Source organism: Pristis pectinata, chromosome 7 (genome assembly GCF_009764475.1).
Source record: "Pristis pectinata isolate sPriPec2 chromosome 7, sPriPec2.1.pri, whole genome shotgun sequence".
Lineage (NCBI taxonomy): Eukaryota > Metazoa > Chordata > Chondrichthyes > Rhinopristiformes > Pristidae > Pristis > Pristis pectinata.
Genome location: NC_067411.1, coordinates 29,048,383 through 29,061,708, shown reverse-complemented (window position 1 = coordinate 29,061,708; position 13,326 = coordinate 29,048,383). Strand labels below are relative to the sequence as shown.

The window sequence follows — 13,326 nt, the reverse complement described above, 5'->3', positions numbered from 1 at the left end:
GGTGGGGTTAGAGGAGCAAATATTGGGTAGACACTCCCTATGTTTGGAGCTTCCCCCTCCTGCTTCTCAGTTAGGAATACCACGTACACCAGCAGGGGTGCCAAATGAGTGAACTCATAATAAATTCATCCATGGTCCCCACTGGGCAAAGAAATTACAAATAAAAAGGGTCTACCAGGTCGACCATCTTTACTTTCTTACTGAGGAGATGGAGGCTGGAGATAAGAGTCAGCTATACTGGCCATCTCCTCCCCCAAAACTTTGAGCTCCAATCACCATGAAGTTGTTAGTTTCAATGCAAGGGCAGATGTGTGCTGGCTGTAGTGTATGGCTGCCATGCATGGGTCAGGTGGGCACCACACAGTGAGGCCACTTACTGAGGTTCCCTCCAACTAACTATCCAAACATGAGCTAACTTCACACCTGGAGGACATCGGCAGATGCAACTAAGTCAGACCTCAGGCTTGCAACCAAAAAGAAGTCATGAGCCATTAATGTTTTGTCCCATTACAGAAACTGGAGTATAAATAGTGATGAATAGTAATTTAGAATCCATTTTTTTTCATCTGTTTATTGAATGTTTCTTAGTGGGCAATGAATTTGAATCTACCATCAGCCAGGAATTACTTGATTCCCAAATTCTTTTCAAATTTTTGAAATAAGACAGATGTTATAGTCCCAGAGGATGGTTGGAGGGTTCTGTGATAAGTAAAGCAAGAAACATTACTTAAAGACAAAGTCTGGATGAGTCCTGCTGCATGGTTTGCAAGTCACATCACAGCAGTCAAAACCAGCATTTTTATAAGACTACCTTGGTCTTGAAATGGGGAAAAAAATGAGTCCTTCCTTCACAAAGGTATCAGATTAGGTTTTTGACAGAGAAGACAGAAGCTCCTCAGTTGAAGAGTTCACAACATATTTCAGTTGGAGGATTTCTTCCCTTACTATCAAAATCAATGAAGGTATCCTATATGCTGTAACATACTTTACATCAGAGGTGATTCTTGGCCAGAGGGACAGTGACATCCATTCCCTCACTGGGTAAATCCTACCAGATGCTTTGAGCTGTTCATTTCCCCTCCAAGCATTAAACGAGAGATCCTATAGGATCAGACATTTCAATGGGCACCTGTATGAGTGCTCAGATTGCACTGGAGTACCCCATTACTTTAGATAATCAAAGTCTGCTCTGACCAAGCAGAGTTCAGTTTGCTCTGATTCTCACATACCATCTCTAAAGCAGAATCCAAGGTTAGCTGCTAGGAGAAAGGAATTACTCCCTACAGATATGATTAATGATCCCTCTGTAGACCTTCCACAGACAACAAGGACAGGCTGACACTGACACACATTCCTGAGCCTGAAGCTCTGGCCTCTTGTGACACTGGGATTTTTTTTCCTATCCATCCACGGAAAGTTCAGCGGTAGCCCTGGAGAAACTTCAGACAATAATGTAAAAAGCATTTATTCCATTTGTGTGATGTTTCTCCAGAACATCCACAATGCATGGATAAAGGATTATCTGGGGATATTCTGAATAATGAGCTGAAATGAGTTGCAACACAGATTGTTCTACATGGCACAGAAAGTGGCATACAATGCTTGCTGAAGAGGTGATGCAATGAGACATGTCCCACAAAGAGAATGATTAAGAATGCATAACCCTATGCAGCACAGAATTGATCAAAGCATTGCATGGATGTCTGCATATCCTTTTCCAGCAAACAAGGACAGGTTGCCTATTGACACAAAACCCTCCAGTGTATTTTTTGGGGGGGATTAAGCTTCCCATTTGTGTTTTTATAATCTATCTATTCCTAAAAGGGAAATGTGGACTCATTCTTGAGTGAGTCAGAAATAAAATCATAGAATCATAGAAAAAGGAGGCCATTTGATCCATCATAACTGTGCCAGTAAAATAACGAGCTACCCAACCTGATGCCACCTTCCAGTATTAGGTCCATAGCCCTGTTGGCCAGGTCTCTTCAAGCACACACCCAAATAAGTTTTAAATATGATGCGGATTTATGTCTCTACCACCTTTTGGAATAGTGAGTTCCAGGACTCTACCATCCTCTGGATGAAAATATTTACCTCATCCTCACTCTAATCCTTCTACCAATTACTTCAAATCCATGCCCACTGGTTTTTGACCCCTCAGATAAGGATACTAGAGTCATAGAGCAATGAAGCACAGGCCCTTCAGCCCAAGTCCATAACAACCATAGTGCCCACCCAGTTAGTCCGAAATTCCTGCGTTCAGGCCATATCCCTCTAAGCCCCTCCCCTCCATGTCCTGATCCTAGTGCTTCTTAAATGATACCATTGTACCTGCCTCAACCACTGCCTCTGGCAGCTCGTTCCATAGAGTCACCACCCTCTGTGTAAAAAAGTTTCACCTCAGGTCCCTTTTAAATCTTTCCCCTCTCATTCTAAACCTATGCCCCCTAGTTTTGGACTCCCCTACTCTGGGGGAAAAGACTGTTACTATCCACCTTATCTATGCCTCTCATAATTTTAAAAACTCTATAAGATATTCTATATTCCCTCATTCCCCTACGTTCCAAGGAATAAAGACCTAGCCTAACCAACCATTCCCTATAACTCAGGTCCTCTGGTCCTGGCATTATCCTCGTAAATCACTTCTGCAGTCTTTCCAGTTTAACCATGTCTTTCCTATAACAGGGTGACCAAAACTGTACACAGTACTGCAAGTGAGGCCTCACCTTATACAACTGCAACATAATGTCCCATATCCTACAATCATTGCCCTGACTGATGAAGGCCAGTGTGCTGAACACCTTTTTTCACCACCCTGTCTACTTGTGATGCCACTTTCGATGAACTATACACTTGTACTCCTTGGTCACTTCGTTCCATTACACTCCCTAGTGCCTTACCATTCATAGCATAAGTCTGACACCAATTCTTTCCTAATTACTCTTGATCCTTCATAGTTTTACACATCTTAATTAAATCTTCCCTCATCCTTGTCTTTTGTAAAGAAATCAACAGTAGCTTTTTCAATCTCTACTTATGGTTACAATTTTCCAGTGTTGGCAACATCCTTGTAAATTTCCCCTGCAGCCTCTCCAGTACAATCAACTTCTGTAATATTGTGATAAGATTGGAGTCAGAGTTATACAGCATGAAAGCAGACCCTTCAGCTCAACCTGTCCACACTGAACAAGATGCCCATCTAAGTTAGTCCCATTTGACTGCATTTGATCCATATCCTTCTAACCCTTTCCTATCCATGTACCTGTCCAAATAATCCACATAGATCCACAGCCAATGGTGTCTTGAAATAATTTTGAACATCTAAGAGAATTAAAAGGATATTTTTCCATATTGTATTTCTCCTATTAGAACAGTGATTGTTCACCTTGTTTCTCACTTCTTCTGGGACATGATCTATATCCAGCAGTAGGTAGTGTCCTGATCCGATACTCATGGGAACATACTATCTGCATCAGGCAAGATGGGTCAGCTGCCCTTTCACTGCCTTACAAATGGACACATTAGAAACAAGAGTTTTATTTCCTGTAGAATGCTTATAGCAAGTAATTCCAAAATATCACTTAAATCTCTGCATAAATTAGAACCTCAACATATTGTTAAAAATATGCAACATGCAGAATCCAGTGAAGAAAATGTCACATCTTCTAACACTTACAAATGATGACCTTCTGGCCTCGAGTTCTCCTTTGGAAACACTGCCCCAGTGCATTTGAAACTTACCGTAGTCCAGTTTATCTGTGTCCCCAGGTCTCTGAAGTATAATGTAATAATGGAGGAGGCTGCAAGGCTCTTAATGACTTTGGTTTCCTTCAGTAGAGGACCATCTGTGAACAGGCAAGACCAAGGACAACATCATGCTTGTGTCGTCACTTCAGTAAAGGCAGAGTGACCAATCCAATCAAGGGATTGTGATAACCTCTTGAAATAAATTAACATCTTACCCTAGAATACTTCAATGACAAAACTGAGGAGTCTTTAAGGCTCCATAATCTCATCCTCAAGGAAAGGTTAAGATTCAAAGCAGGAACTATTAGAGAGGCCTGACTGCATTCAGGAAGGATAAAGAAGTGAAGTGGGAAGAGTTGAGCTAAATTGGAGGAAATACCTAGGGAGTATAAACACCGACATGAATCAACTGGAATGAGGGATCTAATTTTATGCTGTTGATTCTCAAATTATTTTTTAAAAAATCATGAATTACTAACTTTTTCACATGAATACCCACTCCATAATCAGCAGTTGGGTGTATGATTAGGAATTTCCTTTGGGGATCCTACTTCACAGTACGATCCTGGACTATAAATTTACATATGACATTAGAATTAATTATCTTTTTCTGCATTCTGGCCCCAAAATAAGTCCCAATTTGTGGCTGTTGTCATAAGTGAAAATCAAAAATCTGTGGATGCTGGAAATCTGAAATATAAACAGAAGGTGTTGCAAGACTGAGTGAGTAAGTGAGGTGAGGTCTCGAGATGGCAGAGGGAACGCCAAGCACCTGTGTGATCTTCAGCAAGCGAGAAGTATGAGAGAGACAGGTAGAGTGGGAGTGGCCATTTTGTGAGTGGCTGTGGGATGGAAGTCCTGCTGTTGAAGCCAAACTGTGGGCTTTGGTGAGGAGGGGGGGGAGTGACCAAGCGAGGCTTTTAAACACAGAATGTAGGTTTTTATTTTCTATTTCTTAGTAGAAGGGACTGGGAATATAGAAGCCAAGGCAGTGGTCTGCTCCTCCTGCAGGATGTGGAAGATTAGGGACATTCCCAACATCCTTGGTAACAACAACCTGCAGGAAGTGTGTCCAGCTGCAGCTCCTGGCAGACTACATGGAGCAGTTGAAGCTCTGGTTGGATTCACTGTGGAGCATCTGGGGTTTGGAAAATGTGGTAGATAGTATGTTTACTGAATTGGTCACTCCACAGGTACAGACAGAGAGGAGATGAATGACCACCAGGAAGGGCAGTCAGTGAAGGAGTCCCTGGGGTCATTCCCCTCTCAAGCAGGTACACCATGTTCGGATACTATTGGGGAGGAATGATCTCTCAGAGGACAGCAGCTGCAGCAATCAAGATGGTGGCACCATGGTTGGCTCTGGTGCACAGCAGGGCAGGGAAAAGTCAAGGTGAGCAGTTGAGGTGGGGAATTCATGAGAAGGAGGAACAGACAGGTGTTTCTGTGGTTGAGGGCGAGATTCCAGAATGGTGTGTGTGCCTCCCTGGTGCCAGGGTCAGGGATGTCTTGGAGCTGGTACAGAACATTCTGAGGGGGAGGGAGAACAGCCCAAGATCGCAGCACATGTTGGTCATAATGATAAGATGTTTTTGTTAGTCATATGTACATCAAAACACACAGTGAAGTGCATCTTTAATGTAGAGTGTTCTGGGGGCAGCCTGCAAGTGTCGCCAGACTTCTGGCACCAAAATACCATGCCCACAACTTCCTAACCCACACGTCTTTGGAATATGGGAGAAAACCAGAGTACCCGGAGGAAACCCATGCAGACATGAGGAGAACGCACAAACTCCTTACAGACAGTGGCCGGAATTGTACCTGGGTCGCTGGCGGTGTAATTGCGTTACACTAACCACTACATTACCGCAAAAGAGGGATGAGGTCCTGCAAGGTGAATTTTGGGACTTAGGCAGAAGGTTAAAAAGCAGGACCTCAAGGGATGTAATCTTGGGATACTCCCTGTACCACATGTTGGCGAGGGTAGAAGTAGAAGGATAGAATAGATGAATGTGTGGCTAAAGAGCTGGTGCAGGAATGAGAGCTTTAGGTACTTGGATTATTGGGATCACCTCTGGGGCAGGTGGGACCTGTACAAGAAGTACAGGTTGCACCGAAACCAGAAGGGGATTGATATCCTCACAGACAAATTTGTTCATGCTACTCGAGAGGGCTTAAACTAATTTGGTAAGAGGATGGGAAGCTTAGTAGCAGTGCAGAGGGTGGGGAGTAAACTGAGGACGATAACTCAAGCAAGTCCAATAGGTAGAGTAAACAAGGCAGGTCCGGAGCATCAGAGGGTTGGCTGGCTCAACTGCATTTGCTTTAGTGCAAGGAGACTCGCGGGTATGTTAGGTGAGCTTAGAGCATGGATCAACACGTGGACTTATGCTGTTACTGCAATTGCAGAAACGTGATTGAGTGAAGAGCAGGACTGGCAGCTTAATGCTCTGGGTATGGAAGTTTCAGACGTGACAGAGGAGGAGGTCGGCACTGCTGAAGAGGAAGAATATTATGGTGGTACTTAGAGAGGATATCCTGGAGGGATCATTTAATGATGCCATGTGGGTAGAATTTAGAGAGGGGTGATTACTTTGGTGGGGTTATACCATAGCTTCTTAATAGTCAACAGGAATTAGAGGAACAGAGAAGTAAGGTGTAAAAACAATAGGGTTACAGTGGTGAGGGATTTAACTTTCCCAATATTGACTGGGATTACCTCAAGTGCCAGGGATTTAGATGGGGTGGAATTTGTTAATTGCATCCCAGAAGGATTTTTTTGAGACAGTATGTCGAGAGGTCTACTGGAGGCAGGATTGTACTCGACCTTATCTTAGGAACTGAAACTGGGCAGGTGGTGGAGGTGTTGGTGGGGAAGCACTTTGGGAACAGTGACCATAATTCTGTAAGTTTCAAGGCAGCAATGGAAAGGAGTAAGGTTAGTCCTCAAGTTAAGGTCATGAGTTGGGGGAAGGGCGATTTCAATAGCGTCCGACAGAACCTGGTGAAAGTAGATTGGGAGCAGGGTAAAACAATCCCTGACAAGTGGGAGTATTTTAAAAGTTAGTAAGAGTTCAGGGCCAGCATGTTCCAGTAAGGGAGAAAGGCAAAGGTGGCAAGATTTGGCAGCCTTGGATGACAAAGGACATTAAAGGTTTGATCAGAGTGAAAAAAAAGGAAACATATGACAAGTATAGGCAACTGGAATTGAGGGAGTCTCTTCAGGAATATAGAGTGTGTAAGAGCCTGTGATACTGCTGCAAGCTTTTCATTGCATCTGTGCATACATGTACTTGTGCATATAACAATAAGCTCGAATTGACTTGACGACTTAAGAAAGAAAATAGAGGAGTAAAAAGCAGCCATGAAATATCCTTGGCAAGAAAGATTAAGGAGAATCCCAAGACGTTCTATATCACAAGCAAGGGAGTGGCCTGGGCAAAAGTGAATCCACTTAGCAGGCACAGGATTAATTTATGTGTGGAGCCAAGGAATGTGGACAAGGTCCTACTTCTCATCTGTACTCACCAAAGAGAAAGACATGGAAGATAGTGCGTTCAAGGAGGGGTATCTGGATAATCTGGAGCAGGTCAGTATTAAGAAGGAGGAGGTGTTAGATGCCATGGGATGCGCAAGGGATGAGATCTACCTCAGGTTGCTATGGGAAACTCATGAGGAGATAGCTGGGGTCTTTTTGGAGATCTTTGCATATTCATTAGCCATAGTTGAGATGCCATAGGTGAGATGCCAATAGACTGGAAGACAGGTAATGATGTTGGTGGTGTTGCAGACAGTGAAAGTTGTCGAAGGCTATAGCAGAATATAGATCGGAAAGCTAGGCAGAGCATTGGCAAATGGAATTTAATGCTGACATGTGAGGTGATGCATTTTGGGAAGATAAGTAAGAGTAGAACGTACACAGTAAATGGCAGGGTGTTACGTTGATGTACAGATGGACCCTGGGGTTTAAGTCCATGGTTCACTGAGAGTGGCACCAGTTGATTGGGTGCTGAAGGCATACAGCTTGCATGCCTTGAATATAAAAGTTGGGATGTTACATTGCAAGTTTACAACGTGCTGGTTAGACTGCACTTGGAGTATTGTGTGCAGTTCTGGTCACCACACCACAGGAAGGATGTGGTTGCGCTGGAGAGTGTGCAGACGAGATTCACCAGGATTGGAGGACTTTAGTTATGGAGAGAGATTTGATAGGCTGGGCTCGTTTTGTCTTGAGCAAAGGAGGCTGTTGGGTGACATGATAGAGGGAAATAAAATTAGAAGAGACATAGATAGGCTAGATAATCAGTGTCCTTTTTCCCCATGGTAGGGGTATCAAAAACAAGGAAGCATAGGTTTAAGGTGAGAGGAAGCAGTTTTAAAGGAGATCTGAGGGGTAAATGTTTTGTCTTACACAGAAAGTTGTTGATATCTGGAACTCACTGCCAAAGAAGGTGGTGGAATCAGATAAAGTTACTACGTTTAAGAGACATTTGGGGAGGCACTTAAATAGGCAAGGCATAGAAGGATATGGTCCTAATGCAGGCAAATGGGATTGGTTTCGGTGAGCAAAAAGGCTGAAAGGTCTGTTTCTGTGCTGTACAAATCTATGACTCTATGACTTTCATGGAAATACAGTACTGAGCAGGTCAGCCAGCACCAATGGAAAGGGAAACAGAGATAACATTTAGGTTGATGACCTTTATTAGAGAAATAATCCTAATTTGAGTTGTTAGGAATTTTGGAGTATCAATTCCAGCATAAACCACAGTGCAACAACAAAATAAAAATAGAAAGTGCTAGGAATATTCAAGCAGTATCTAGGAAGAAAGAAACAGTGTTAATGTTACATGGAGACACAGGAGAGGTGTTGATGTTTCAGTTCTGCTGAAAGGTTTCTCTCTCCATAGATCATGTCTGATCCAATGAGTATTTCCAGCATTTTCTGGGTTTTTTTAAATACCAAATAAGAAGTTCTGAACAGCTGATCACTTTGCTGTACGTTGTGAATTGCCGGAAATCACATTTTCTAAGAACCACTAATCTATGCTTTTTCTACATGCAAACCAATAGATTTAAGAGAGGGAATCACTCATTGAATTAGTAGTGAAACCCAGATGAGTGGCTGGGCCAAACAGGGGACCACACCAAGGTGAATTTCCAAATCTGTCCTCAGGAAATGATTTGAAGACGGTTCCATTCACCAGCAGAACCTCAGTACAAGCTGCGTGCTGATGCAGCTATAAATACCTACAATCTGTATATGCCAGGAAATAAACTTTACTGCAACATATTTTCAACCCACTCCTTACTTGACACATTCATGAGGCTCTGGGCCATATTTATTGCTTAATACTAACGTTGTTATCTCTTAAGGCAAAGAAATCTGCTGCACTTGGGAATTTTTGGAACTTGATTATCACTTAGGAGTTCCTACAAAAAAAGTTTAGAGTTTTAATTACAGGTATAAGAATATATCACACAACAAACGATTCAGACTTTACTTTTTTTAATCTCCTTACATTTATTTAGAAGTATTTACATTTTAGTGTTTGTTATACAACACCTTTGTAAGTATTTCTCACTGAAAGCTGTTATAATTTTGCAATAAATAAAAAATGTTAAACACTTTGGTCAAGTTATAGCTTGGAGACTTTAATTTCTCCTGGTAGTCTTGAAATGATGACTCAACCATTAATATTGAAGTCAGATGACTATTGTTCTCCTAATTACTGTTGAGGTGCATGGGGATGAGAAATCTTGAAATGCATTTATTGAGAGAAGTTTCTTTTCCTCACTTTTGTGTCACATTTAATACCTTCTGCATACACATCAATGTATACAGCAGAAGGCAGTGTCAGACAGTCATGGTGATATCAGTAGCATGATCTGCCATGTTGCATTTACACATTTTCTAGTCTCCAAGATAACATACAATATCACACCTCTGTTTATAATAGAAATATCTCCTTTTCCAACAGAAGAGGTAAATGTATTCTTATCTTGAACTAAACAGCCCATCTCTTTCTCTCCTACTTTACCCAAGGACCTCTGACATATCTGGTTTGCATCCATGTTGAACAGGACTATGCTCAGAGCACAGATCCAGAACATTCAGCCTCTGATGTCAGTCCCACTGTGCTAGCAACCCTGGGCACTGTTCAACACCCTAACACCACTTTAGACTGTATTTATTACTTTTCTCTCTCTCAACTTGCACTCATGTCATTATGTTTATTTTGTCATGTACATTATGTATAATTTGTGTTAATTTAAGTGTGTGTTAACATGTTTGTCATGTTGGTAACGCATTGTGCTGATGCTGCAAAATGCTAATTTTCATGTCATTTATGCTCTGGGTATATATGCCTATGACAATAAACTTGACCTTGAACATCTGACTGCCCGTCTCCAAACTGTTGTACTGGCAGAGGCGGAACTTCTCCCGCAACCCAGCCACAGAACTGGAAGAGCTAACACTTGATCACATTAAGCTCTAGTAATTTAACTAAAGAAAAAAATGTTGGATGCATGCTGTAGTAAGCAATGTAAAATGTTGGATCAGGCAGGGCAGTAAAGGACGGTTCCAGCTGAATCCAAACCATTTCCAAACTGGCTAAAAAAACATTCATGAGGAGTGATTTGACTAGGCCTGTCTATGTACCCTGCAGATTCAAAGAATAAGAGGCAGCCTCATTGCAAAAATATTAAATTTTTGAGGAACTTGACTAGGTAGATGCTGGGAGAATGTTTTCCTTCAGCCAAAAGCTGAGAATATAGAATTCCTAAGGCTGTATAACAATAAGAACTCATGTATTCAAACCCCTAAACATTTTTAGTGCATGAAAAAGCCTCTTTTCCACCATGAAAAGTAAAGAACTCGACTTCTTGGAGCATTTGTCACAAAGAAGGAAGATTAAATGTCGCCTTCAGATGAAGTGGTGTTTGGAAGTGTGTATAATTGAACTATGACATAATTCAGTAACATATTTGGAAGATGCCATAAATACTTAACAGGTGAGGCAGCATCTGTGGAGAGAAAATAAGGGTTAAAAGTTCATGTCACTGATCTATAATCATAATATCAGCCTAAAGTATTAACTCCATTTGTCTGTCTGCTGGTGATGCCTTACCTAATGAACATACCATACTTTCCGTTTTTATTTCCAATTTCCAGCATCTGCAGTAATTGCTGTTGTATCAGAGGTAATTCAGTTGTCAGTTTAAAGTCACACATACTGTTCTTATTATTGCATACCACCTTGACTTTATAGCAAGATGCAACAATTTGAATGAGGATTTGAATGGAGAAGAAAGCTCGGCAGTTCAGGTTGAGGAACTTGGAGATGTGAACAAGGGGTCACACACCAACACAGATGGAAGGTCACAATGACAGTTGGAAAGCTTAATTAATCAGCGTGGATTACCACTATGTCACAGAGTCATATAGCAAGGAAACAGGCCTTTTGACCCACCAAGACTGCATGGACCAGCAAGCACCCATTTATATTAATCCTTTGTTTTGATTCTCCCAACATTCCCATCAACTCCCCCAGATTCAACCACTCATCTACACATTAGGGGCAAGTTACATTGGTCAATTAGCCTGCCAACCTGCATGTATTTGGGATGTATGGAGAAACCAAAGTAGCCCTGGAAAGCCCATGCAGTCACTGGGAGCTGTCTGTGTGCAAACTCCACAGAGACAGCACTCAAGGTCAGGATCGAACCAGGACCGTGAAGCAGCTGTTCTACTCACTGCCCATACAGATGACTTTATCTTGGTAAATAACTGACAATAAGTAGGAGGCCTTACAACTATGAATTGTGTTGTGACTGGGCTAGACTTCAAAGCTGGCAGCAAGCAGCCCACCCAGGCCAAATAAAGTTAGTACTTACCTGGAACGATCTAGGCATCTGAGGGTTGTAGTGGAAAACCATCTAGATCCTTCATGGCTAAGCCCTCTGCAACAAGAACTGGAGGGCATAGGTTTAAAGTAAGAGGGGAGAGATTTAATAGGAACCTGAAGGGCAACTTTTTCACCAAGAGGGTGGTTAGTATATGGAGTAAGCTGCCAGAGGAGGTGGTTGAAGCAGATACATTAGCAACATTTAAAAGGTATTTGTACAGGTACATGGATAGGAAAGGTTTTAGAGGAATATGGGCCAAATGCAGGCAAATGGGACCAGCTTAGATAGGAATCTCAGTCAGCATGGACCAGTTGGGCCAAAGGGCCTGTTTCTGTGCTCTATGACTCATTAACAAGGCCTTCCTCAATGTAGTACTGTCTTGTAGGGGTTGTTGGGTCATACAGCAAGCCCCACCACAAATAGAGAATAATATTCATTTTGATAGCTGCTGAGGCCACATTCCCTGGATGAGCCAACATGATCAGTACTGTCAGACACAATAGCTTTAGCTTGAACCATCTCAGACACTTAAAACATGTTTTTGACATTCAAAAATTATTAAACCATTAAACATATAAAGTTAGTAAAGGTGAAAATCTAAACGCACAACAATAATAAAGACAAAACTCGCCATTTCCTGACACTGAAATGAAAATGATCACACTGCCTGCAGTAGTCTAATCAGGTATAGTCTAATTGTATTGATTTCCCATTAGAAGACTTGGAGAACGGCTGCAGAGTCATGTACTTATGGTGTTTGTCATTAAGGTATAGCTTACCAAGTGGGGAACCACTGACTGCGAATTCAGGATGCATGTGTTCATGCAGAAATCCCAAAATCATAGAGCTGAACAGTCAAATATCAATAGCTATGCAGAGAAACACTGATATCACCCTACAGAATCCAGGCCATGTTTGTTCTTCCCTTGATTATTAATGTTTTTAAATTATTGCTTGAATATTTGATAAATAAAAATGTCAATGCAAAAATATGATTATTTTAAAAATATATATTTGAGTCCTGTGCTTTCTAAAAATTTCTGCGGAGTGCATGTATTTTTATCTGTCAGTGTAGCAGATGGTTTGTTTTGTGCTGGGTGATTCATCAGATCAGTTGTTAAATATAAAGTGCCAATTGATTTTTTTAAAATCATTGTGGAAAACTCAGAAAATAATGCAACTTCAAAAAATTCTTTGTATTAATGAGGTACAGAACCAACCCAGGAATATATTGATCAATAAAACCATTTATAGGCAAAAGAAATTAGAACTTAGTAGCACATTTTTAGTGCACAAAATTTTAATTGGTTGCACCCTTATTGAAATAAAACAGTTTCTACTGATTCAGCAACAATTTATTAATTTATAGTGTAACTCTGCCTGGTGGAAATTTTAAAAGTACTTTCTTCTCACAAAGCACAATCTCCTGCTGTGTACCAACAATAATGGCTCTTAGTACATGAGGATTGAACATCAATATGAGAGATGTCAGTATTTTATGTGGAGGAGTTCTGGAGGGGGTTGTTGTTGATGATTGGGAGGTGGTAGCAGGATCGAATCTCCCAACCTGTATCGTCAAACCAGCAGGAGATGCAAGTACAATAACATAATGACTATGTTACTGGATTAGTAGTTTGGATGCCTGGACAAATGATCAAGAGATGTGAGTTC

At 41.4% G+C, this 13,326-nt stretch overlaps 1 protein-coding gene across 1 annotated transcript in view; it reads right to left on the bottom strand.

Moving 5' to 3' along the window:
- LOC127572530 (trans-2,3-enoyl-CoA reductase-like) overlaps nt 1–13,326 on the bottom strand; it is a 76,836-nt gene that overhangs the window by 24,305 nt on the left and 39,205 nt on the right. Inside the window, exon 4 of the mRNA XM_052019897.1 lies at nt 3,742–3,845. Coding sequence (XP_051875857.1) covers nt 3,742–3,845 — 104 coding nt within the window. The remainder of the gene's footprint in view (nt 1–3,741; nt 3,846–13,326) is intronic.